Raw genomic sequence first — 26,471 nt, 5'->3', positions numbered from 1 at the left:
GGTGTAGGTTTGTAGAAGTGTAGTTGTGGGTTTGTAGAGGTGTAGTTGTGGGTTTGTAGAGGTGTAGTTGTGGGTTTGTAGAGGTGTAGTTGTGGGCTTGTAGAGGTGTAGTTGTGGGTTTGTAGAGGTGTAGTTGTGGGTTTGTAGAGATGTAGGTGTGGGTTTGTAGAAGTGTAGTTGTGGGTTTGTAGAGGTATAGTTGTGGGTTTGTAGAAGTGTAGTTGTGGGTTTGTAGAAGTGTAGTTGTGGGTTTGTAGAGATGTAGTTGTGGGTTTGTAGAGGTGTAGTTGTGGGCTTGTAGAGGTGTAGATGTAGGTTTGTAGAGGTGTAGTTGTGGGCTTGTAGAGGTGTAGATGTAGGTTTGTAGAGGTGTAGTTGTGGGTTTGTAGAGGTGTAGTTGTGGGTTTGTAGGAGTGTAGTTGTGGGTTTGTAGAGGTGTAGTTGTGGGTTTGTAGAGGTGTAGTTGTGGGCTTGTAGAGGTGTAGTTGTGGGTTTGTAGAGGTGTAGTTGTGGGTTTGTAGAAGTGTAGTTGTGGGTTTGTAGAAGTGTAGTTGTGGGTTTGTAGAGGTGTAGTTGTGGGTTTGTAGAGGTGTAGGTGTGGGTTTGAAGAGATGTAGTTGTGGGCTTGTAGCGGTGTAGTTGTGGGTTTGTAGAGGTGTAGTTGTGGGCTTGTAGCGGTGTAGTTGTGGGTTTGTAGAGGTGTAGGTGTGGGTTTGAAGAGGTGTAGTTGTGGGCTTGTAGAGGTGTAGTTGTGGGTTTGTAGAGGTGTAGTTGTGGGTTTGTAGAGGTGTAGTTGTGGGTTTCTAGAAGTGTAGTTGTGGGTTTGTAGAGGTGTAGTTGTGGGTTTGTAGAGGTGTAGTTGTGGGTTTGTAGAGGTGTAGTTGTGGGTTTGTAGAGGTGTAGTTGTGGGTTTGTAGAGGTGTAGTTGTGGGTTTGTAGAAGTGTAGTTGTGGGATTGTAGAGGTGTAGTTGTAGGTTTGTAGAGGTGTAGATGTGGGTTTGTAGAGGTGTAGTTGTGGGTTTGTAGAGGTGTAGATGTGGGTTTGTAGAGGTGTAGATGTGGGTTTGTAGAGGTGTAGGTGTGGGTTTGTAGAGGTGTAGGTTTGTAGAGGTGTAGTTGTGGGATTGTAGAGGTGTAGGTTTGTAGAAGTGTAGTTGTGGGTTTGTAGAGGTGTAGTTGTGGGTTTGTAGAGGTGTAGTTGTGGGCTTGTAGAGGTGTAGTTGTGGGTTTGTAGAGGTGTAGTTGTGGGTTTGTAGAGGTGTAGGTGTGGGTTTGTAGAAGTGTAGTTGTGGGTTTGTAGAGGTGTAGTTGTGGGTTTGTAGAAGTGTAGTTGTGGGTTTGTAGAAGTGTAGTTGTGGGTTTGTAGAGATGTAGTTGTGGGTTTGTAGAGGTGTAGTTGTGGGCTTGTAGAGGTGTAGATGTAGGTTTGTAGAGGTGTAGTTGTGGGCTTGTAGAGGTGTAGATGTAGGTTTGTAGAGGTGTAGTTGTGGGTTTGTAGAGGTGTAGTTGTGGGTTTGTAGGAGTGTAGTTGTGGGTTTGTAGAGGTGTAGTTGTGGGTTTGTAGAGGTGTAGTTGTGGGCTTGTAGAGGTGTAGTTGTGGGTTTGTAGAGGTGTAGTTGTGGGTTTGTAGAAGTGTAGTTGTGGGTTTGTAGAAGTGTAGTTGTGGGTTTGTAGAGGTGTAGTTGTGGGTTTGTAGAGGTGTAGGTGTGGGTTTGAAGAGATGTAGTTGTGGGCTTGTAGCGGTGTAGTTGTGGGTTTGTAGAGGTGTAGTTGTGGGCTTGTAGCGGTGTAGTTGTGGGTTTGTAGAGGTGTAGGTGTGGGTTTGAAGAGGTGTAGTTGTGGGCTTGTAGAGGTGTAGTTGTGGGTTTGTAGAGGTGTAGTTGTGGGTTTGTAGAGGTGTAGTTGTGGGTTTCTAGAAGTGTAGTTGTGGGTTTGTAGAGGTGTAGTTGTGGGTTTGTAGAGGTGTAGTTGTGGGTTTGTAGAGGTGTAGTTGTGGGTTTGTAGAGGTGTAGTTGTGGGTTTGTAGAGGTGTAGGTGTGGGTTTGTAGAAGTGTAGTTGTGGGTTTGTAGAGGTGTAGTTGTGGGTTTGTAGAAGTGTAGTTGTGGGTTTGTAGAGGTGTAGTTGTGGGTTTGTAGAAGTGTAGTTGTGGGTTTGTAGAAGTGTAGTTGTGGGTTTGTAGAGATGTAGTTGTGGGTTTGTAGAGGTGTAGTTGTGGGCTTGTAGAGGTGTAGATGTAGGTTTGTAGAGGTGTAGTTGTGGGCTTGTAGAGGTGTAGATGTAGGTTTGTAGAGGTGTAGTTGTGGGTTTGTAGAGGTGTAGTTGTGGGTTTGTAGGAGTGTAGTTGTGGGTTTGTAGAGGTGTAGTTGTGGGTTTGTAGAGGTGTAGTTGTGGGCTTGTAGAGGTGTAGTTGTGGGTTTGTAGAGGTGTAGTTGTGGGTTTGTAGAAGTGTAGTTGTGGGTTTGTAGAAGTGTAGTTGTGGGTTTGTAGAGGTGTAGTTGTGGGTTTGTAGAGGTGTAGGTGTGGGTTTGAAGAGATGTAGTTGTGGGCTTGTAGCGGTGTAGTTGTGGGTTTGTAGAGGTGTAGTTGTGGGCTTGTAGCGGTGTAGTTGTGGGTTTGTAGAGGTGTAGGTGTGGGTTTGAAGAGGTGTAGTTGTGGGCTTGTAGAGGTGTAGTTGTGGGTTTGTAGAGGTGTAGTTGTGGGTTTGTAGAGGTGTAGTTGTGGGTTTCTAGAAGTGTAGTTGTGGGTTTGTAGAGGTGTAGTTGTGGGTTTGTAGAGGTGTAGTTGTGGGTTTGTAGAGGTGTAGTTGTGGGTTTGTAGAGGTGTAGTTGTGGGTTTGTAGAGGTGTAGTTGTGGGTTTGTAGAAGTGTAGTTGTGGGATTGTAGAGGTGTAGTTGTAGGTTTGTAGAGGTGTAGATGTGGGTTTGTAGAGGTGTAGTTGTGGGTTTGTAGAGGTGTAGATGTGGGTTTGTAGAGGTGTAGATGTGGGTTTGTAGAGGTGTAGGTGTGGGTTTGTAGAGGTGTAGGTTTGTAGAGGTGTAGTTGTGGGATTGTAGAGGTGTAGGTTTGTAGAAGTGTAGTTGTGGGTTTGTAGAGGTGTAGGTGTGGGTTTGTAGAAGTGTAGTTGTGGGTTTGTAGAGGTGTAGTTGTGGGTTTGTAGAAGTGTAGTTGTGGGTTTGTAGAGGTGTAGTTGTGGGTTTGTAGAAGTGTAGTTGTGGGTTTGTAGAAGTGTAGTTGTGGGTTTGTAGAGATGTAGTTGTGGGTTTGTAGAGGTGTAGTTGTGGGCTTGTAGAGGTGTAGATGTAGGTTTGTAGAGGTGTAGTTGTGGGCTTGTAGAGGTGTAGATGTAGGTTTGTAGAGGTGTAGTTGTGGGTTTGTAGAGGTGTAGTTGTGGGTTTGTAGGAGTGTAGTTGTGGGTTTGTAGAGGTGTAGTTGTGGGTTTGTAGAGGTGTAGTTGTGGGCTTGTAGAGGTGTAGTTGTGGGTTTGTAGAGGTGTAGTTGTGGGTTTGTAGAAGTGTAGTTGTGGGTTTGTAGAAGTGTAGTTGTGGGTTTGTAGAGGTGTAGTTGTGGGTTTGTAGAGGTGTAGGTGTGGGTTTGAAGAGATGTAGTTGTGGGCTTGTAGCGGTGTAGTTGTGGGTTTGTAGAGGTGTAGTTGTGGGCTTGTAGCGGTGTAGTTGTGGGTTTGTAGAGGTGTAGGTGTGGGTTTGAAGAGGTGTAGTTGTGGGCTTGTAGAGGTGTAGTTGTGGGTTTGTAGAGGTGTAGTTGTGGGTTTGTAGAGGTGTAGTTGTGGGTTTCTAGAAGTGTAGTTGTGGGTTTGTAGAGGTGTAGTTGTGGGTTTGTAGAGGTGTAGTTGTGGGTTTGTAGAGGTGTAGTTGTGGGTTTGTAGAGGTGTAGTTGTGGGTTTGTAGAGGTGTAGTTGTGGGTTTGTAGAAGTGTAGTTGTGGGATTGTAGAGGTGTAGTTGTAGGTTTGTAGAGGTGTAGATGTGGGTTTGTAGAGGTGTAGTTGTGGGTTTGTAGAGGTGTAGATGTGGGTTTGTAGAGGTGTAGATGTGGGTTTGTAGAGGTGTAGGTGTGGGTTTGTAGAGGTGTAGGTTTGTAGAGGTGTAGTTGTGGGATTGTAGAGGTGTAGGTTTGTAGAAGTGTAGTTGTGGGTTTGTAGAGGTGTAGTTGTGGGTTTGTAGAGGTGTAGTTGTGGGTTTGTAGAGGTGTAGTTGTGGGCTTGTAGAGGTGTAGTTGTGGGTTTGTAGAGGTGTAGTTGTGGGTTTGTAGAGGTGTAGGTGTGGGTTTGTAGAAGTGTAGTTGTGGGTTTGTAGAGGTGTAGTTGTGGGTTTGTAGAAGTGTAGTTGTGGGTTTGTAGAAGTGTAGTTGTGGGTTTGTAGAGATGTAGTTGTGGGTTTGTAGAGGTGTAGTTGTGGGCTTGTAGAGGTGTAGATGTAGGTTTGTAGAGGTGTAGTTGTGGGCTTGTAGAGGTGTAGATGTAGGTTTGTAGAGGTGTAGTTGTGGGTTTGTAGAGGTGTAGTTGTGGGTTTGTAGGAGTGTAGTTGTGGGTTTGTAGAGGTGTAGTTGTGGGTTTGTAGAGGTGTAGTTGTGGGCTTGTAGAGGTGTAGTTGTGGGTTTGTAGAGGTGTAGTTGTGGGTTTGTAGAAGTGTAGTTGTGGGTTTGTAGAAGTGTAGTTGTGGGTTTGTAGAGGTGTAGTTGTGGGTTTGTAGAGGTGTAGGTGTGGGTTTGAAGAGATGTAGTTGTGGGCTTGTAGCGGTGTAGTTGTGGGTTTGTAGAGGTGTAGTTGTGGGCTTGTAGCGGTGTAGTTGTGGGTTTGTAGAGGTGTAGGTGTGGGTTTGAAGAGGTGTAGTTGTGGGCTTGTAGAGGTGTAGTTGTGGGTTTGTAGAGGTGTAGTTGTGGGTTTGTAGAGGTGTAGTTGTGGGTTTCTAGAAGTGTAGTTGTGGGTTTGTAGAGGTGTAGTTGTGGGTTTGTAGAGGTGTAGTTGTGAGTTTGTAGAGGTGTAGTTGTGGGTTTGTAGAGGTGTAGTTGTGGGTTTGTAGAGGTGTAGGTTTGTAGAGGTGTAGTTGTGTAGTTGTGGGTTTGTAGAGGTGTAGTTGTGGGTTTGTAGAAGTGTAGTTGTGGGTTTGTAGAGGTGTAGTTGTAGGTTTGTAGAGGTGTAGTTGTGGGTTTGTAGAGGTGTAGTTGTGGGTTTTTAGAGGTGTCGTTGTGGGTTTGTAGAGGTGTAGTTGTGGGCTTGTAGAGGTGTAGATGTAGGTTTGTAGAGGTGTAGATGTGGGTTTGTAGAGGTGTAGGTGTGGGTTTGTAGAGGTGTAGTTGTGGGTTTGTAGAGGTGTAGTTGTAGGTTTGTAGAGGTGTAGTTGTGGGTTTGTAGAGGTGTAGTTGTGGGTTTGTAGAAGTGTAGTTGTGGGTTTGTAGAGGTGTAGTTGTGGGTTTGTAGAGGTGTAGTTGTGGGCTTGTAGAGGTGTAGATGTAGGTTTGTAGAGGTGTAGATGTGGGTTTGTAGAGGTGTAGGTGTGGGTTTGTAGAGGTGTAGTTGTGGGCTTGTAGAGGTGTAGTTGTAGGTTTGTAGAGGTGTAGTTGTGGGTTTGTAGAGGTGTAGTTGTGGGTTTGTAGAAGTGTAGTTGTGGGTTTGTAGAGTTGTAGTTGTGGGTTTGTAGAGGTGTAGTTGTGGGTTTGTAGAGGTGTAGTTGTGGGTTTGTAGAGGTGTCGGTGTGGGTTTGTAGATGTGTAGTTGTGGGCTTGTAGAGGTGTAGTTGTGGGATTGTAGAGGTGTAGGTTTGTAGAGGTGTAGTTGTGGGCTTGTAGAAGTGTAGTTGTGGGATTGTAGGAGTGTAGTTGTGGGTTTGTAGAGGTGTAGTTGTGGGTTTGTAGAGGTGTAGTTGTGGGCTTGTAGAGGTGTAGTTGTGGGTTTGTAGAGGTGTAGTTGTGGGTTTGTAGAAGTGTAGTTGTGGGTTTGTAGAAGTGTAGTTGTGGGTTTGTAGAGGTGTAGTTGTGGGTTTGTAGAGGTGTAGGTGTGGGTTTGAAGAGGTGTAGTTGTGGGCTTGTAGCGGTGTAGTTGTGGGTTTGTAGAGGTGTAGTTGTGGGCTTGTAGCGGTGTAGTTGTGGGTTTGTAGAGGTGTAGGTGTGGGTTTGAAGAGGTGTAGTTGTGGGCTTGTAGAGGTGTAGTTGTGGGTTTGTAGAGGTGTAGTTGTGGGTTTGTAGAGGTGTAGTTGTGGGTTTGTAGAGGTGTAGTTGTGGGTTTGTAGAGGTGTAGTTGTGGGTTTGTAGAGGTGTAGTTGTGGGTTTGTAGAGGTGTAGTTGTGGGTTTGTAGAGGTGTAGTTGTGGGTTTGTAGAGGTGTAGTTGTGGGTTTGTAGAGGTGTAGTTGTGGGTTTGTAGAAGTGTAGTTGTGGGTTTGTAGAGGTGTAGTTGTGGGTTTGTAGAGGTGTAGTTGTGGGCTTGTAGAGGTGTAGATGTGGGCTTGTAGAGGTGTCTGTGTGGGTTTGTAGAGGTGTAGTTGTGGGATTGTAGAGGTGTAGGTTTGTAGAGGTGTAGTTGTGGGTTTGTAGAGGTGTAGTTGTGGGATTGTAGAGGTGTAGGTTTGTAGAGGTGTAGTTGTGGGTTTGTAGAGGTGTAGTTGTGGGTTTGTAGAGGTGTAGTTGTGGGTTTGTAGAGGTGTAGTTGTGGGTTTGTAGCGGTGTAGTTGTGGGTTTGTAGAGGTGTAGGTGTGGGATTGTATAGGTGTAGTTGTGGGCTTGTAGATGTGTAGTTGTGGGCTTGTAGAGGTGTCTGTGTGGGTTTGTAGAGGTGTAGTTGTGGGATTGTAGAGGTGTAGGTTTGTAGAGGTGTAGTTGTGGGTTTGTAGAGGTGTAGTTGTGGGATTGTAGAGTTGTAGGTTTGTAGAGGTGTAGTTGTGGGTTTGTAGAGGTGTAGTTGTGGGTTTGTAGAGGTGTAGTTGTGGGTTTGTAGAGGTGTAGTTGTGGGTTTGTAGAGGTGTAGTTGTAGGTTTGTAGATGTGTAGTTGTGGGTTTGTAGAGGTGTAGTTGTGGGCTTGTAGAGGTGTAGTTGTGGGTTTGTAGAGGTGTAGATGTGGGTTTGTATAGGTGTAGTTGTGGGCTTGTAGATGTGTAGTTGTGGGCTTGTAGAGGTGTCTGTGTGGGTTTGTAGAGGTGTAGTTGTGGGATTGTAGAGGTGTAGGTTTGTAGAGGTGTAGTTGTGGGTTTGTAGAGGTGTAGTTGTGGGATTGTAGAGGTGTAGGTTTGTAGAGGTGTAGTTGTGGGTTTGTAGAGGTGTAGTTGTGGGTTTGTAGAGGTGTAGTTGTGGGTTTGTAGAGGTGTAGTTGTGGGTTTGTAGCGGTGTAGTTGTGGGTTTGTAGAGGTGTAGGTGTGGGATTGTATAGGTGTAGTTGTGGGCTTGTAGATGTGTAGTTGTGGGCTTGTAGAGGTGTCTGTGTGGGTTTGTAGAGGTGTAGTTGTGGGATTGTAGAGGTGTAGGTTTGTAGAGGTGTAGTTGTGGGTTTGTAGAGGTGTAGTTGTGGGATTGTAGAGTTGTAGGTTTGTAGAGGTGTAGTTGTGGGTTTGTAGAGGTGTAGTTGTGGGTTTGTAGAGGTGTAGTTGTGGGTTTGTAGAGGTGTAGTTGTGGGTTTGTAGCGGTGTAGTTGTGGGTTTGTAGAGGTGTAGGTGTGGGATTGTTCACTTGTAGTAACCTACATGTGTTGTAGTATTTAAAGGAGTTTACCTGGTCACAGATGAGGTCCCATTTCTTGTCATTATCATACTGTCTGAGGAGTCTGGCTTTGTCAGGAGGAAGGTTCATGGAATTCTGAAAATACAAGACAAGATTTCATCAGTCACACCCCAATGCAATATCAGTGCAGACAGCTTTGTTGAACCATTCATTGACAATTTCATCATAATTCATAATTTCATGACCGTTCCAGAGCTGACGACCCTGCCTCAGTATATTGTGTTGTTTGAGGCAAGTTTAGTGTCTTTTAGGGCCTTGGACGGGTCAACACGTCCTGTCCCGAATCCTGGGCAGTGACACAGGCATATGATCTCCCTTCCTGTTGACTTGAGCTCATCCAAAACCCTCAAATGTGTCCCAAATGGCATCCTATTCTCTATATATTGCACTACTTTAGACCATAGCCCTATGGGTCCTATGGACCCTGGTCGAAAGTAGTGCACTATACAGGGAATAGGGTAGACTTTGGGTTGCGGCCCTCCTCTGCGGTTGGTTGCAACAAGCTTCTAGAACTTTCAGTCCGACTACATTGCACTTTTTAACCACATGCTATACGGACTATAGCCTCTCTGTCTGTCTATCAGAGAGGAATATTACTACCATCTTATGACTGTCACTTATCAAGCAATAAAAACACAACATGAGAACTGCGAGCCACAGGACAGGCAACAGTTTTACTACTATGGCTCAAATGAGGTCATTCAACAGGACTGCTCTAGTCTCATTTGTTGTTTACGTGTGTGTGTGTGTGTGTGTGTGTGTGTGTGTGTGTGTGTGTGTGTGTGTGTGTGTGTGTGCGTGCGTGCGTGCGTGCGTGCGTGCGTGTGTGTGTGTGTGCTCTGTTTTCTCAGTCAGCCTCAGACTCGGGACCCCCCCCCCCCCCCCCCCATTTTACTCCCACATAAAGAGCCCCCGCAGCCACGACACACATACATGCGGTCACGCAAGCAAACAAGCATGCGCGTACAATCACACACGCACCAACACACACACACACACAAAGACACGCACACCACAAACTGACTGTCAGCTAGATCTCTGTATAACTCACCCCTGGCCTCACCCCTGGCCTCACCCCTTGCCTCACCCCTGGCCTGACCCCTGGCCTGACCCCTAGCCTGACTCCTGACCTCACCCCTGGCCTCACCCCTGGCCTCACCCCTTGCCTCACCCCTGGCCTGACCCCTAGCCTGACTCCTGACCTCACCCCTGGCCTCACCCCTGGCCTCACCCCTGGCCTCACGCAGCTCTCCTGCTGATACACACAGGCTAGTTCTCAAATCCTCTTTCCTCTTTCATCTTTCCTTCTTGCATTTTCTCTCCTCGCCTCCTTCTCAAAACACACTGGAGCAGATGAGGTGAGAGACCTCCAGTGCGGTTAAGGAGGCGAGGAGATAGGAGGCGAGGAAATAAGAGGCGAGGAGATAGAGCCACACTATCTGAGCTTTAACAGATGACAACCCAGTCTAGTCATGATCTTCTGGAGCCTTTAACCAGCAGTAGCACCTGTACGGAAACTCACCTTTAGCTGGGAATGTGTACAAGATGAAATGTACCAACCAACCAATACACCATTCTATTAGTAGCACCAGCATCACCATGTATTATCATGTATTATCGTGTATTATCATGTATTATCATATATTATCATGGCCCATGGACTTCCCTATGCTTTGCTATTCCTATCCCTACAACGATTCATAGCAGTGGAATATCACGTCAAGTGTATTTTTATTTCTTTTCCACAGTGCGGTGGGGTGATTGGATCTTTCCATCAGCAGCATGAATCATGTTGGGCTGACTGTCTGAGGGGATGAATGAGGACTGTGGCACATTGCTTCTGTGCTGTGGAGTACTGCTGAGGTAGCCTGGAAATCCTGACGTAATCACACTACAGTAGTGAAACAAACATGAAACGGAGGTGAATACAGTCTGGATTTCTAGGCTACTGCTGAGGAAGAGTGCCATTGACTCAGACTTACATAAGATAGCAACTATAATAATTGATCCTTTAAACGTTTACGAAGAACTAGTAACATTTTCTTCCTTTTTTAAAAGAAGAAAAATAATACAAGATTGAAACTGAAACTCCAAAAATTAAGAAAAATCATCCAACCAACAACAACAAAAATCTCTGAGAACTATGTTGGTTCCTGGGCCTGACTGACTGTAGAGGCGAGATCAGTCACAATATGTTACATTAGGGCTCTTTGACAAGACATTTCCTTCCAAATGACACCTTATTCACTAGTGAAGGGCTCATAGGGCAAAAGCATTGCACTATATAGGGGATAGAGTGACATTTTAGACGCAACAAGAAAAAACACAGACGCTGAGCATTCCAGCCTCTGCCTTCCAAAACCCAGAAAAAACACAGCTGAGCATTCCAGCCTCTGCCTTCCAAAACCCAGAAAAAACACAGACGCTGAGCATTCCAGCCTCTGCCTTCCAAAACCCAGAAAAAACACAGCTGAGCATTCCAGCCTCTGCCTTCCAAAACCCAGAAAAAACACAGCTGAGCATTCCAGCCTCTGCCTTCCAAAACCCAGAAAAAACACAGCTGAGCATTCCAGCCTCTGCCTTCCAAAACCCAGAAAAAACACAGCTGAGCATTCCAGCCTCTGCCTTCCAAAACCCAGAAAAAACACAGCTGAGCATTCCAGCCTCTGCCTTCCAAAACCCAGAAAAAACACAGCTGAGCATTCCAGCCTCTGCCTTCCAAAACCCAGAAAAAACACAGCTGAGCATTCCAGCCTCTGCCTTCCAAAACCCAGAAAAAACACAGCTGAGCATTCCAGCCTCTGCCTTCCAAAACCCAGAAAAAACACAGCTGAGCATTCCAGCCTCTGCCTTCCAAAACCCAGAAAAAACACAGCTGAGCATTCCAGCCTCTGCCTTCCAAAATCCAGAAAAAACACAGCTGAGCATTCCAGCCTCTGCCTTCCAAAACCCAGAAAAAACACAGCTGAGCATTCCAGATGTCCAGAATTAGGCTACACAAGGAATACGTCCTGTTTATAATGGTTACAAATTTGCTATAAATTCTCTCTCACAGTCTCTCTTTCCTCCCCCGCTTGTCTCTCTTGGGGGAGAATGTTATCTATAACACAGTCTCTCTCTCTCTCTCTCTCTCTCTCTCTCTCTCTCTCTCTCTCTCTCTCTCTCTCTCTCTCTCTCTCTCTCTCTCTCTCCACTTCAGAAGGTCACACACTGGAGGACTGTTCATGTGTGAGCTGCCTCTCATTAATTCCAAATGTCAGAAACACAGTGGGAAACTGACCACAAAGTTGAATATTCAACACTACTGAAATATGTCTAACTCTCAGACAAAACAAACAAAGCTGATGACACTTGTGGGTTACCAAATCAAATCAAATATTATTAGTCACATGCGCCGCATACAACAGGTGTAGACCTTACAGTGAAATGCTTACTTTCGAGCCCCTAACCAACAATGCAATTTCAAAGAAATACGGATAAGAATAAGAGATAAAAGTAACAAGTAATTAAAGAGCAGCAGTAAAATAACAAAAGCCAGACTATATACAGGGGGTACCGGTACAGAGTCAATGTGCGGGGGCACTGGTTAGTTGAGGTAATATGTAGTCTGGGTAGCCATCTGACTAGATGTTCAGGAGTCTTATGGCTTGGGGGTAGAAGCTGTTTAGAAGCCTCTTGGACCTAGACTTGGCACTCCGGTACCACTTGTTGTGCGGTAGCAGAGAGAACAGTCTATGACTAGGGTGGCTAGAGTCTTTGACAAATGTTAGGGCCTTCCTCTGACACCGCCTGGTGTAGAGGTCCTGGATGGCAGGAAGCTTGGTGATGTACTGGGCCGTTCGCACTACTCTCTGTAGTGCCTTGCGGTCGGATGCCGAGCAGTTGCCATACCAAGCAGTCAGGGTGCTCTCGATGGTGCAGCTGTAGATCCTTTTAAGGATCTGAGGACCCATGCCAAATATTTTCAGTCTCCTGAGGGGGAATAGGTTTTGTCGTACCCTCTTCACGACTGTCTTGGTGTACTTGTACCATGTTCGTTTGTTGGTGATGTGGACCACAAGGAACTTGAAGCTCTCAACCTGCTCCACTACAGCCCCGTTGATGAGAACGGGGGGGTGCTCGGTCCTCTTTTTCCTGTAGTCCACAATCCTCTCCTTTGTCTTGATCATGTTGAGGGAGAGGTTGTTGTCCTGGCACCACATGGCCAGGTCTCTGACCTCCTCACTATAGGCTGTCTCGTCGTTGTCGGTGATCAGGCCTACTACTGGCAAATTTAATGATGGTGTTGGAGTCGTGCCTGGCCGTGCAGTCATGATGAACAGGGAGTACAGGAGGGGACTAACCACGCACCCCTGAGGGGCCCTTGTGTTGAGGATCAGCGTGGCGGATGTGTTTTTACCTACCCTTAGCCCCTGGGGGCGACCCGTCAGGTCAGGAAGTCCACTAATACAGTAATGTTGTTTACCACTTCTGTCAGCTTCTTTATTTCTTTATTTTTTATTTCACCTTTATTTCACCAGGTGGACTAGTCGAGAACTATTTCTCATTTACAACTGCGACCTGCCCAAGATAAAGCAAAGCAGTGTGACACAAACAACAACACAGTGTTTCACATGGAATAAACAAACATACAGTCAATAACATAATATAAAAGTCTATATACAGTGTGTGCAAATGAGGTAAGGGAGGTAAGGCAATAAATAGGCCATAGTGGCGAAATAATTACAATTCAGCAATTTAGTAATAGATGTGCAGAAGATGAATGTGCAAGTAGAGATACTGGCGTGCAAAGGAGAAGAAAAAAAATAACAGTATGGGGATGAGGTAGTTGGATGGGCTATTTACAGATGAGCTATGTACAGGTGCAGTGATCTGTGAGCTGCCATGATAGTTGGTGCTTAAAGTTAGATAGGTAGATATGAGTCTCCAGCTTCAGTGATTTTTGCAATTCGTTCCAGTCATTGGCAGCAGAGAACTGGAAGGAAAGGTGGCCAAAGGAGGAATTGGCTTTGAGGGTGACCAGTGAAATATACCTGCTGGAGCGCGTGCTACGGGTGGGTGCTGCTATGGTGACCAGTAAGCTGAGATAAGGTGGGGCTTTGCCTAGCAAAGACTTGTAGATGACCTGGAGCCAGTGGGTTTGGCGACAAATATTAAGCGAGGGCCAGCCAACGAGAGCATACAGGTCGCAGTGGTGGGTAGTATATGGGGCTTTGGTGACAAAACGGATGGCACTGTGATAGTCTGCATACAATTTGCTGAGTAGAGTGTTGGAGGCTATTTTGTAAATGACAAGTCAAGGATCGGTAGGATAGTCCGTTTTACAAGGGTATGTTTGGCAGGGAGTACGGGGGGAGTACGTATGGGGGAGTACGTATTGGCCTAGTTGAAGAACGAATTATGTTTGCTAAGTGGGCTACAGCCCAGAATGCATTTGTCTTAGTTTTGCTGCCCAGCTCAGCCCCAGCGCAGCCCCAGCCCAGCCCCAGCGCAGCCCCAGCCTTAGCCCCAGTCTCAGCCCAGCCCCAGCCCAGCCCAGCCCCAGCCCAGCCCCAGCGCAGCCCCAGCCTCAGCCCCAGCCCAGCCCCAGCTCAGCCACAGCCCCAGCCCCAGCCCCAGACCCAGCCCCAGCCCCAGCCCCAGCCCAGCCCCAGCTCAGCCCCAGCCTTAGCCCCAGTCTCAGCCCAGCCCCAGCGCAGCCTCAGCCTCAGCCCCAGCTCAGCCCCAGCCTCAGCCCCAGCCCCAGCCCAGCCCCACCTCAGCCCCAACCCCAGCCTTAGCCCCAGCCCAGCCCAGCCCCAGCCTCAGCTAGCTGTGTAGCTTAAGAAAGAACCTTGGGGCATAATACAGGCATAGTGCAGGGTTCACTACTCCCCTAATCTAATGCTGCTTTCCACTGGCCTTAAAACCAGACAGACAGAGAGAGGGGGGGGGGCTAGGGACTAGGGAGAGAGAGTTAGGGACTAGGGAGGGAGAGAGCGAGAGAGAGAGAGAGAGAGAGAGAGAGAGAGAGAGAGAGAGAGAGAGAGAGAGAGAGGAGAGAGAGGGACTAGGGAGAAAGAGAGAGAGAGAGAGAGAGAGAGAGAGAGAGAGAGAGAGAGAGAGAGAGAGAGAGAGAGAGAGAGAGAGAGAGAGAGAGAGAGAGAGAGAGAGGGACTAGGGAGAAAGAGAGAGAGAGAGAGAGAGCAGTAGGGACTAGGGAGAGTGAGAGAGAGAGAGAGAGCAGTAGGGACTAGGGAGAGAGAGAGAGAGAGCAGTAGGGACTAGGCAGAGAGAGAGAGAGGTAGGGACTAGGCAGAGAGAGAGAGGTAGGGACTAGGCAGAGAGAGAGAGAGGTAGGGACTAGGCAGAGAGAGAGAGAGGTAGGGACTAGGCAGAGAGAGAGAGAGGTAGGGACTCGGGAGAGAGAGAGAGAGGAGTAGGGACCAGTGGAGAGAGAGATAGAGAGGTAGGGACTAGGGAGAGAGAGAGAGAGAGAGAGAGGTAGGGACTAGGGAGAGAGAGAGAGAGAGAGAGGGGTAGGGACTAGGGAGAGAGAGAGAGAGAGAGAGAGGTGGGGACTAGGCAGAGAGAGAGAGAGGTAGGTACTCGGGAGAGAGAGAGAGAGGAGTAGGGACCAGTGGAGAGAGAGATAGAGAGGTAGGGACTAGGGAGAGAGAGAGAGAGAGAGAGAGGTAGGGACTAGGGAGGTAGGGACTAGGAAGAGAGAGAGAGGTAGGGACTAGGGAGGTAGGGACTAGGAAGAGAGAGAGAGGTAGGGACTTGACTACGACAGTGTTCCTCTTGCCTCTCCAGGCCCTCTGACTGCTGTCTGCAACACACACAGAGACAGAGAAGATGTTTCCCCTCAAGGTAGAATATGATAATTTAGCTAACTTAATTTGACTTTCTACTTCCTGTGTTTACAAGAAGAAGCTCTGGAACGTAATTAAGGCAATATTCAATTTGTTTTACTCTTGAATTAATACAATTCCAACATAGTTAGTTCCTCTCCTGAGTGTTATGGAATAAGGAAGGAAAAATACAGTGATGCAGAAAGAAATTCATGTGTTGTGCTCGTCATCGTGCTCATCATCGTGCTTGTCATCCTTCCACTCTGCCCACCACATCTCCCATGCAAACAGCCTGTCTTGTTTGACCTGAGATTGATCGGCCTGCTTGACAAAGGAGTGAATACACAGCTTTGTTTTGATTCTGTGAAGTCAATGCCATTCCCATCCTATGACATTTGAGCTATTTTTTTCCAACAGCATATTGCAGGACAGTAGCCAGTGGGCAGGGATAATATGTATCCCATTGATCCCAGGCACACAGGGCCTGGTAACAACACTGCCCTAATTCCCCACACATCTAACATTTATTATCATAGCCTGGGCCAGATCTGTTTGTGCTGTCTTGCCAATGATAGGAGTTGGCAGGACAGCACAAACAGGTCTGTGGCCAGGCTTTTTTTTATCATCATCTATGGGCCACCCTGACCAGCTATAGCAGTTCTATTATCACCAGAAGAGTTTCACTAATGATTAGGCTTCCATTGTAATCATGAGTGAGAAGAGAAAGAGGTGTCAGGATGAGGAGGCAGCAGAGAGAGAGATTGAGAGCGGAGACAGAGACAGAAAAAGAGAAAGAAAGAAAGAGAGAGTCCCAGGTCAGGACCAGCCAAGTACCACAGAGATTCAGCATGCAGCACATACATCATAATCACCAGGGAACAGGGACTTCATCTGCCCTATGCACCTTCTCCTGCCCTATGAGTCCAGCCAGTTCTCTAGCTGAGTTGTCTCACTGAGTTCCACTTATCCTATAGTTCAGTTTAGGGCCTGCAAAGCAGCTAGAGTAGCAGCATTGTCTGAGCCAGAGCATCCCATCGAGCAGGAGCCTCCTGTTTCTGGAGTGTGAGGCAGCTTGACGTTCAACTAAACCCCCTGGACAGGACGCTAGTCTACTGCAGGGCCTTCAAGCAGCCAGAAGCTCCCAAATGAACTACCGAGAGAAACGTGGAGGACCAACAGGATGTTTCACAAGCTCTTTACTTTCCCACAGATCCAACCCCTACTAAGGGATATGGGTTAACACAGGACAGATATACTGTACAAAATTAGACCATGAGTCATAGACAGCTTTCCAAATGGCAGCCTATTCCCTATATAGTGCACTACTTTTGACCTGGGCCCAAAGGGAATAAGGTGCCATTTGGGACACATACGTAGTCTCACAAAACCAACAGTTTAGTACTACGGTCCTATCAACAGTTTAGTACTACGGTCCTATCAACAGTTCAGTACTACGGTCCTATCAACAGTTTAGTACTACGGTCCTATCAACAGTTTAGTACTACGGTCCTATCAACAGTTTAGTACTACGGTCCTATCAACAGTTTAGTACTACAGTCCTATCAACAGTTTAGTACTACGGTCCTATCAACAGTTCAGTACTACGGTCCTATCAACAGTTTAGTACTACGGTCCTATCAACAGTTTAGTACTACGGTCCTATCAACAGTTTAGTACTACGGTCCTATCAACAGTTTAGTACTACAGTCCTATCAACAGTTCAGTACTACGGTCCTATCAACAGTTTACTACTACGGTCCTATCAACAGTTCAGTACTACGGTCCTATCAACAGTTTAGTACTACGGTCCTATCAACAGTTCAGTACTACGGTCCTATCAACAGTTCAGTACTACGGTCCTATCAACAGTTCAGTACTACGGTCCTATCAACAGTTCAGTACTACGGTCCTATCAACAGTTTAGTACTACGGTCCTATCAACAGTTTAGTACTACAGTCCTATCAACAGTTTAGTACTACGGTCCTATCAACAGTTCAGTACTACGGTCCTATCAACAGTTTAGTACTACGGTCCTATCAACAGTTTAGTACTACAGTCCTATCAACAGTTTAGTACTACGGTCCTATCAACAGTTTAGTACTACGGTCCTATCAACAGTTTAGTACTACAGTCCTATCAACAGTTCAGTACTACGGTCCTATCAACAGTTTAGTACTACGGTCCTATCAACAGTTCAGTACTACGGTCCTATCAACAGTTTAGTACTACGGTCCTATCAACAGTTCAGTACTACGGTCCTATCAACAGTTTAGTACTACGGTCCTATCAACAGTTCAGTACTACGGTCCTATCAACAGTTCAGTACTACGGTCCTATCAACAGTTTAGTACTACAGTCCTATCAACAGAGCTTCCTCCCATAGTCCCATGTTCTACTGAAATAACACTGGAAAAACAGAGATGTGTATTCCTGGAGCTGGAGGACTCTAGTTTGTTTTGTTTGATTGTGTTTCTAGTTGGTGTCCAGATATCACACATCAGTTTATTTCATCAAGATCTCTGTGGTATAGTCTCAAATACAGACAAGCCCAATAAAGAGCTCTCTGTTCGGGTAAAAACCCATGTCAACTCAGAAGTTATTAAGCAAATGTATACATAGTGGGTGGGATTGTTTCTCTGTTTGAAATCCATAGGCTGACTAAGATTGAATGTGATGCATCTTCAAAACATAGAAAGCTAGATCCCAGTCACAGAGCCAAACTGATGAAATCCCCTTTTCTCAAATTGCTGAGAACTGCAATGTAGTTTGAACACTAGACACTACTTCTAAGAATCTGTCTACTAGTTTAAAAGTATGCATGGAAACAGATGAAACTGTATCTGTCCCTTTCTACTTCACCCTGTCTACCATTTGATGTGCTGAACAGAAGCCAGATGTTGTCATCACTCTTTCTAAAGAGAGGAAAGAGAGAGGGATGGAGACGGCAGAGGAGCTATCCATGTGGCAGCCCAGACACAGACAAACACAGAAACCTCCTTTATACCTGGTGCAAACATGCATCCTTTGTCCTGATCTTGTCCACATTCTGATTGTGCTCACATTTCCAGACACGCGTCTTCACATAATATTGAGTTATCTATTTTAAGAAACATATTGATGCCATATGGTGTCACCTGTTAATGATTTTAGAGGGTGATAAAATAATGATTTAAATGGTTTCACTGTCCAGATCCATCTACACTTGATTGATATCCAGACAGAATCTGTGCCTGACTACCTCCGGAGGTGGTCAGGAAGGTCTGATCACAATCAGATCCCAATGTGTCTTTTAATCATCTACACCTATCAAAAGATGTGAGCACAACCAGGTTTGGTTTAAACGGGGCTAGAGAGTGAGCCCAAGACAGACACTCCTGACCATCTAACCATCAGAGAAGGACTCTTGCAGACAAAACCTGATGTGTTTTTATGAGACAATAAAAAATGAAAAAATCACACATGGCATTTAGCAGACACTTTTATCCAAAGCAAGTCACAGTCATGTACACATACATATGGGTGGCCCGTGGGATTGAACCCACAATCCTAGGGTTGCAAGCATCATTCTCTACCAACTGGGCCATACAGGACCACTTAAAATTATTGTTTTTTTTAAATTATTTTTTATTTTTTTTACTAGACCTTTTGTCAATAGGGGGGCGCCATTTCGACTTTGTAAAAATTCGTTACCAAATTAAACTGCCTCGTACTCAATTCTTGCTCGTACAATATGCATATTATTATTACTATTGGATAGAAAACACTCTCTAGTTTCTAAAACCGTTTGAATTATTTCTCTGAGTGAAACAGAACTCATTCTGCAGCACATTTCCTGTTAAGAACAAATTATTATATTCAATGACGGCCTAGGAACAGTGGGTTAACTGCCTTGTTCAGGGGCAGAACAACATATTTTTATCTTGTCAGCTCGGGGATTCGATCTTGCAACCTCTCAGTTACTAGTCCAAAACTCTAACAACTAGGATACCTGCCACCCCATGACTTGCAGAGTACAGTATATGTGGTCTCCCTCTCTGCCGACTGGTGACTTTCCCTTTAAAAGCGATCCCACTGTGAGAAACACTCGCATAAACTGTGTATGACAACACTTAAAAAATGGAGAGAAACTCTAGGCTGGCCAATAGAGGAGGAGATAGGCTTAGTCCTGAAACACTTTAATAAAGGGTTTTGTCTGGTAAGGATGGAAAGCCTCTTCCTGCTGATCCGCAGCAGAAACTAGATCCAGGAAGGATCCAAGACTGAGACGGCAAAGAAAACAATGTGAATATGGCTCTGGACTGCTGGGTTTTCTTTAGCCATTTTAACTGAGCACATCTACAAAGAAAACCCTATCTATTAAGCTTTGGCGGTGAACCAGTATTAGTGACGTCTGGATTTGACTCAAGATAAACATCCACCCCCATTAAATAACAAATGGGAGAAGACTCCTATGCCCTCCTCATGGCAGGACAGCCTCCTACCCCTATCCCCCCTCTCTCCTTCACCACTCCCTCTCTACCTCCTCCATCTCTCTCTTAATTCCCCTCTCCTCTACCTTGCCTCCCTACTCTTCTACCTGTACCCTCTCCCCCACCCACCCCTCAGCTGTCACCATCATTGTCATGGGACCAGGGGAACTTCCTTGGCTGTTCAGTAAATAAAACAGCCTTGAGTCGTGTCTGTGTGTGCGTGTCTGCAAGTGGGTGTTTTCCAAAGATAGTCTCACTGTTTTGGTGCTCTCGGGTAGAAGATCTATTGAATTGATTGAAGAGAAAGGCAGAGCAAGAGAGAGAGAGAAAACGCTGCCCCTCTTTCTCTGGCTGACATTTGATCACTCTTCACAAGGTAACTTGAGGTAACCCGAAGCAGGCAGTCATAACAAAGACCAGCAGAGCCAGAGCCATCAAATCAAATCAAAATCAAATCAACGATACAGTGAAATGCTTACTTACAAGCCCTTAACCAACAATGCAGTTTTAAGAAAAATAATTGTTAAGAAAGTATTTTCGAACAAACTAGACGACCAGTTATTTTAGCCTTTAGCCGTACTCTTATCCTACTCCTCCTCTGCTCCTCTGGTGATGTAGAGGTTAACCCAGGCCCTGCAGCCCCCAGCATCACTCCCATTCCCCAGGCACTCTCATTTGTTGACTTCTGTAACCATAAAAGCATTGGTTTCATGCATGTTAACATTAGAAGCCTCCTCCCTAAGTTTATTTTATTCACTGCTTTAGCACACTCCGCCAACCCGGATGTCCTAGCTGTGTCTGAATCCTGGCTTAGGAAGGCCACCAAAAATCCTGACATTTCCATCCCTAACTATAACATTTTCGACAAGATAGAACTGCCAAAGGGGGCGGAGTTGCAATCTACTGCATAGATAGCCTGCAGAGTTCAGTCATACTATCCAGGTCTGTGGCCAAACAATTCGAGCTTCTACTTTTAAAAATCCAACTTTCCAGAAACAAGTCTCTCACCGTTGCCGCTTGTTATAGACCCCCCTTGGCCCCCAGTTGTGCCCTGGACACCATATGTGAATTGATCGTCCCCCATCTATCTTCAGAGTTTGTGCTGTTAGGTGACCTAAACTGGGACATGCTTAACACCCCGGCCGTCCTACAATCTAAGCTAGATGCCTTCAATCTCACACAAATCATCAAGGAACCTACCAGGTACAACCCTAAATCCGTAACCATGGGCACCCTCTAAGATATCATCCTGACCAACATGCCCTCGAAGTACACCTCTGCTGTCTTCAACCAGGATCTCATCTCTGTGGTCAAACAACCACCCCTCATCAATGTCAAACGCTCCATAAAACACTTCAGCGAGCAGGCCTTTCAAAGCAACCTGGCCCGGGTATCCTGGAAGGATATTGACCTCATCCAGTCAGTAGAGGATGCCTGGTTGCTATTCAAAAGTGCTTTCCTCTCCATTTTAAATAAGCATACCCCATTCAAAAAATGTAGAACAAAGAACAGATATAGCCCTTGGTTCGCACCAGACCTGACTGCCCTTGACCAGCACAAAAACACCCTGTGGCATTCTGCAATAGCATCAAATAGCCTCCGCGATATGCAACTTTTCAGGGAAGTCAGGAACCAATATATTCAGTCAGGAAAACTAAGGCTAGCTTTTACAAACAGAAATTTGCTTCCTGTAGCACTAATTCCAAAACGTTTTGGGACACTGTAAAGTCCATGGAGAATAAGAGCTCCTCCTCCTCCTCCCAGACAGTACTGTGCAGCCGTCTTCATTGACCTGGCCAAGGCTTTCGACTCTGTCAATCACCGCATTCTTATCGGCAGACTCAATAGCCTTGGCTTCTCAAATGACTGACGAAGCATCCTTCACTCATGCCGCCAAACATATACCCTCGTAAAACTGACTATCCTACCAATCCTTGACTTCGGCGATGTCATTTACAAAATAGCCTCCAACACTCTACTCAGCAAACTGGATGTAGTCTATCACAGTGCCATCCATTTTATCACCAAAGCCCCATATACTACCCACCACTGCGACATGTATGCTCTCGTTGGCTGGCCCTCACTACATATCCGTCGCCAAACCCACTGGCTCAAGGTCATCTATAAGTCTTGTAAGATAAAGCCCACCTTATCTCAGCTCACTGGTCACCATAGCAACGCCCACCCGTAGCACGCACTCCAGCAGGTATATTGCACTGGTCATCCCCAAAGCCAACACTTTCTTTGGCCGCCTTTCCTTCAAGTTCTCTGCTGCCAATGACTGGAACGAATTGCAAAAATCTCTGAAGCTGGAGTCTTATATCTCCCTAACTTTAAGCATCAGCTGTCTGAGCAGCTTACCGATCACTGTACCTGTACACAGCGAATCTGTAAATAGCACACCCGACTACCTCATCCCCATATTATTACTTACCCTCTTGCTCTTTTGCACCCCAGTCTCTAGGGCCTTTGTATTGCCTACCTCCCTAATCTTCTACATTTGCACACACTATACATTTTTATTTTTCAATTTTTATTTTCTTTAGTGTTATTGACTGTACATTTGTTTATGTGTAACTCTGTGTTGTTGTTTTTGTCACACTGCTTTGCTTTGTCTTGGCCAGGTCACAGTTGTAAATGAGTACTTGTTCTCAACTGGCCTACCTGGTTAAATAAAGGTGATATAAAATGAAAACCATCTAAATTTTCTTTTTTTTAACTCTGCAGTCCAACTCATCCAAAACCATCTCAATTGGGTTGAGGCTTGTGGGGATTGTGGAGCCCAGGTCATCTGATGCAGCACTCCATCATTCTCCTTCTTGGTCAAATAGCCCTTACACAGCCTGGAGGTGTGTTGGGTCATTGTCCTGTTGAAAAACAAATGATAGTCCCACTAAGCGCAAACCAGATGGGATGGCGTATTACTGCAGAAAGCTGTGGTAGCCATGGTGGTTAAGTGTGCCTTGAATTCTAAATAAATCACTGACAGTGTCACAAGCAAAGCACCCCCACACCATCACACCTTCTCCTCCATGCTTCACAGTGGGAACCACACATGTGGAGATCATCTGTTCATCTATTCTCACAAAGACACAGCGGTTGGAACCAAAAATATCAAATTTGGACTCATCAGACCAAAGGACAGATTTCCACCGGTCTAATGTCCATTGCTCGTGTTTCTTGGCCCAAGCAAGTCTCTTTCTTTCGTTTTGTATATTATCTACCTCACTTGCTTTGGCTATGTTAACATGTTTCCCCTGCCAATAAAGCCCCTTGAATTGAATTGAGAGAGAGAGAGAAAAGGGCTAGAGAGAATTAGAGAGAAAAACAGGGGATCCGAGTGAGAGGGGGAGCGTTTGGCGAAGATAGGATGAAAAGAGAGAGGAGAGTGGGAGAAAGAGGGATAGTATTGGGGGAGGAGTATGCGCAGGGTGACATAAAACCCTATCTCTCCCCCCTGCTGGTTCTTGTTTACAGAAGCAACCTGAGCTAACGATGGTGTTCATTTACATGCTAAGCTAAATGACAGAACCACATTCTTGACTTGTGGAATCTCTGAACCACCAGGACAACGAAATCCCATTGTCCCAAACAACGAAATCCCATTGTTTCCAATCCCATTGTCCCAAACAACTTCCACTAATGACAACTAATGATAGTACTGATCTGTACTCAAAACACAAAGTAATTTGAAGTAAAAAAAAGTTATGAAAAAATGTATTTAATATGTTGTATCTAACATTTAATGTTTAAACAGTTAGAATCAAGTAGAATGAATGTTATGACAAAGATCTGCTGCTCTACAGAAAATGAATGCATGCTTCTAAGCAACATAATAGCTGAATTGACAGCCTGAAAAGCATTTAAAAAACGAATCAGAGGGTTTCAAATTCCCATGACACCATCATTATGAGGCAGCAACAGGCTTTCCAACTGTGGAGTCTGCCCTACAGCCGGCTCTGCTCTCCTCTCTGTCTACCATGCAGTCCAGGGGCCAGGGCTACCTGCTGCACGAGCACACACACACACACGCACACACACACACACACACACACACACACACACACACACACACACACACACACACACACACACACACACACACACACACAGTGCAGTGCAGCCCCCCACTATCCCCTCTGAAGCCTCCAGACCTGGGTTTAAATACTCATGAAAATCTTTCAAGTACTTCAAGAGTGCTTTAGTTTGCCTGGAGTGTCAGGTGGGTGGGGTTTACACCTTCAGGACTTTTCTATTGGTTTCAATTGCAAAAGCCAAGCTCAATCCAGCACAGATAATAGTATTTGAAATCATTTGAAATAGTTTTTGAACCCAGGTCTGGAAGTCTCCCCTGGGTCTTCTGGCTCTCAGACCTCTGAATAAGTTCTCTACCAGCCGCTGCTTGCTAATGGAGACCCAAAGACGCCAAGTCTAGACATTCCATTGCCGGTCTGAGACACACGTCAAGCCGACATAAAGAGAGTGATGCCTGAAAACCATTTCAGAAGAAAACAACAACCAATAACTGAGCGATCGCTGCACCTCAAACTATTTGTTAGTGTAATTTTCTGTATTTATTTTTCCTCCAATGGGACTGGGTCTGGGACATGAGGAGAATGATCTATGCCGCTGATAGCCTGTTGAGTCCTGCTGAGTTGAGTTTCAAGACAATTATCATCATAGGGTTCTATGAAGACAGGGTAGTCTTGTTATCAGCAGGGTAGGCTTGTTATCAGCAGGGTAGTCTTGTTATCAGCAGGGCCGTCTTGTTATCAGTAGGGCAGTCTTGTTATCAGCAGGGTAGGCTTGTTATCTGTATCAGCAGGGCAGGCTTGTTATCAGCAGGGCAGGCTTGTTATCAGCAGGGTAGACTTGTTATCAGCAGGGTAGACTTGTTATCAGCAGGGTAGGCTTGTTATCAGCAGGGCAGGCTTGTTATCAGCAGAGCAGGCTTGTTATCAGCAGGGTAGACTTGTTATCAGCAGGGTAGGCTTGTTATCAGCAGGGGAGGCTTGTTATCTACATGGTAGGCTTGTTATCAGCAGGGGAGGCTTGTTATCTACATGGTAGGCTTGTTATCAGCAGGGGAGGCTTGTTATCTACATGGCAGTCTTGTTATCAGCAGGGTAGACTTGTTATCAGCAGGGCAGGCTTGTTATCAGCAGGGTAGGCTTGTTATCAGTAGGGCAGTCGTGTTATCAGCAGGGCAGGCTTGTTATCAGTAGGGCAGTCTTGTTATCAGCAGGGTAGGCTTGTTATCAGCAGGGTAGGCTTGTTATCAGCAGGGCAGGCTTGTTATCAGCAGGGTAGGCTTGTTATCAGCAGGGTAGGCTTGTTATCAGCAGGGCAGGCTTGTTATCAGCAGGGTAGGCTTGTTATCAGCAGGGGAGGCTTGTTATCTACATGGTAGGCTTGTTATCAGCAGGGGAGGCTTGTTATCTACATGGCAGTCTTGTTATCAGCAGGGTAGGCTTGTTATCAGCAGGGCAGGCTTGTTATCAGTGGAGCAGTCTTGTTATCAGTAGGGCAGTCTTGTTATCAGCAGGGGAGGCTTGTTATCAGCAGGGCAGTTTTGATATCAGTAGGGTAGGCTTGTTATCAGCAGGGGAGGCTTGTTATCAGTAGGGTAGGCTTGTTATCAGTAGGGCAGTCTTGTTATCAGTAGAGCAGTCTTGTTATCAGTAGGGTAGGCTTGTTATCAGTAGGGCAGGCTTGTTATCAGCAGGGTAGGCTTGTTATCAGCAGGGCAGTCTTGATATCAGTAGGGCAGTCTTGTTATCAGTAGGTAGGCTTATTATCAGCAGGGTAGGCTTGTTATCAGCAGGGGAGGCTTGTTATCAGCAGGGCAGGCTTGTTATCAGCAGTGCAGGCTTGTTATCAGCAGGGTAGGCTTGTTATCAGCAGGGTAGGCTTGTTATCAGCAGGGTAGGCTTGTTATCAGCAGGGTAGGCTTGTTATCAGCAGGGTAGGCTTGTTATCAGCAGGGTAGACTTGTTATCAGCAGGGCAGTCTTGTTATCAGCAGGGTAGGCTTGTTATCAGCAGTGCAGGCTTGTTATCAGCAGGGTAGGCTTGTTATCAGCAGGGTAGGCTTGTTATCAGCAGGGTAGGCTTGTTATCAGCAGGGTAGGAGTCACTGGGAGATAAACAGCCATTTTGGGGGCTCAGAGTCACTGTGTAGGAGCCAGATTTGCAAACTTCCAACATGAATCTCAAGTCTAGTGGTGGCATTTACAAGCGGGCAAAACAGGTTGAAATGATGTCATTCTAACAGATGACATCACACTGGTTGAAATTATGTCATTCTAACAGATGACATCCAACTGGTTGAAATTATGTCATTCTAACAGATGACATCCAACTGGTTGAAATGATGTCATTCTAACCAGATGACATCCAACTGGTTGAAATGATGTCATTCTAACCAGATGACATCCAACTGGTTGAAATGATGTCATTCTAACCAGATGACATCCAACTGGTTGAAACGATGTCATTCTAACGGATGACATCACACTGGTTGAAATTATGTCATTCTAACAGATGACATCCAACTGGTTGAAATGATGTCATTCTAACCAGATGACGTCCAACTGGTTGAAATGATGTCATTCTAACCAGATGACATCCAACTGGTTGAAATGATGTCATTCTAACAGATGACATCACACTGGTTGAAATTATGTCATTCTAACAGATGACATCCAACTGGTTGAAATTATGTCATTCTAACAGATGACATCCAACTGGTTGAAATGATGTCATTCTAACCAGATGACATCCAACTGGTTGAAATGATGTCATTCTAACCAGATGACATCCAACTGGTTGAAATGATGTCATTCTAACCAGATGACATCCAACTGGTTGAAATGATGTCATTCTAACCAGGTTACATCCAACTGGTTGTATCGAGGTCATTTCATTCAGTTTTGCCCGCTGGGTCACTCACTGTTCACCACATATCCTAGAGTTCTTTCAACAGCAGGCGATTGTTGTGAATGGACAAAATATATCAATGACTTTATCACACAACAATGTCCTAGCATGCCCCCACCTGACAACACACGGCTCCTAGCTAACTGACCGGGTATACGTTTTGACATTGGAAACAGAGGAATGAAAATGTTTATGAGGTGGAACATAAACAAAATGGCCATAACAAAATGCTCATGAATCATGTATTTATTCATTCCAGCGTAACAGCGGACGTCCTGTTTGTTTTCCTCTGGCCGGCCGCCCAGGCAGAGACGGGGAAGCCTCGGACCAGAGGATAGACGCATGGGACGCCAGGAATGCAGGTAAATGAATGTCTCAGTAGGTCAGGTCATGGCCGACCGGCCCTTTTGACACCCTGCCCAGTCAGTCAGAGTGTTAGCTAGAGATCTGCTGGAGCCTGGAGGGGAAACACACCTGAACCAGCAGAACGATCCCTCTAGAACTAA

At 45.8% G+C, this 26,471-nt stretch overlaps 1 protein-coding gene across 3 annotated transcripts in view; it reads right to left on the bottom strand.

Moving 5' to 3' along the window:
- Positions 1–26,471, bottom strand: part of LOC129829692 (formin-like protein 3) — a 94,181-nt gene that overhangs the window by 43,042 nt on the left and 24,668 nt on the right. For all 3 annotated transcript variants that reach the window (XM_055891552.1, XM_055891551.1, XM_055891553.1), the window contains exon 2: positions 7,716–7,799. In XM_055891552.1, the coding sequence (XP_055747527.1) occupies positions 7,716–7,799 (84 nt within the window). The remainder of the gene's footprint in view (positions 1–7,715; positions 7,800–26,471) is intronic.

This window comes from Salvelinus fontinalis, chromosome 31 (genome assembly GCF_029448725.1).
Source record: "Salvelinus fontinalis isolate EN_2023a chromosome 31, ASM2944872v1, whole genome shotgun sequence".
NCBI classification, from domain to species: domain Eukaryota; kingdom Metazoa; phylum Chordata; class Actinopteri; order Salmoniformes; family Salmonidae; genus Salvelinus; species Salvelinus fontinalis.
This window is presented reverse-complemented; position numbering and strand designations above follow the sequence as displayed.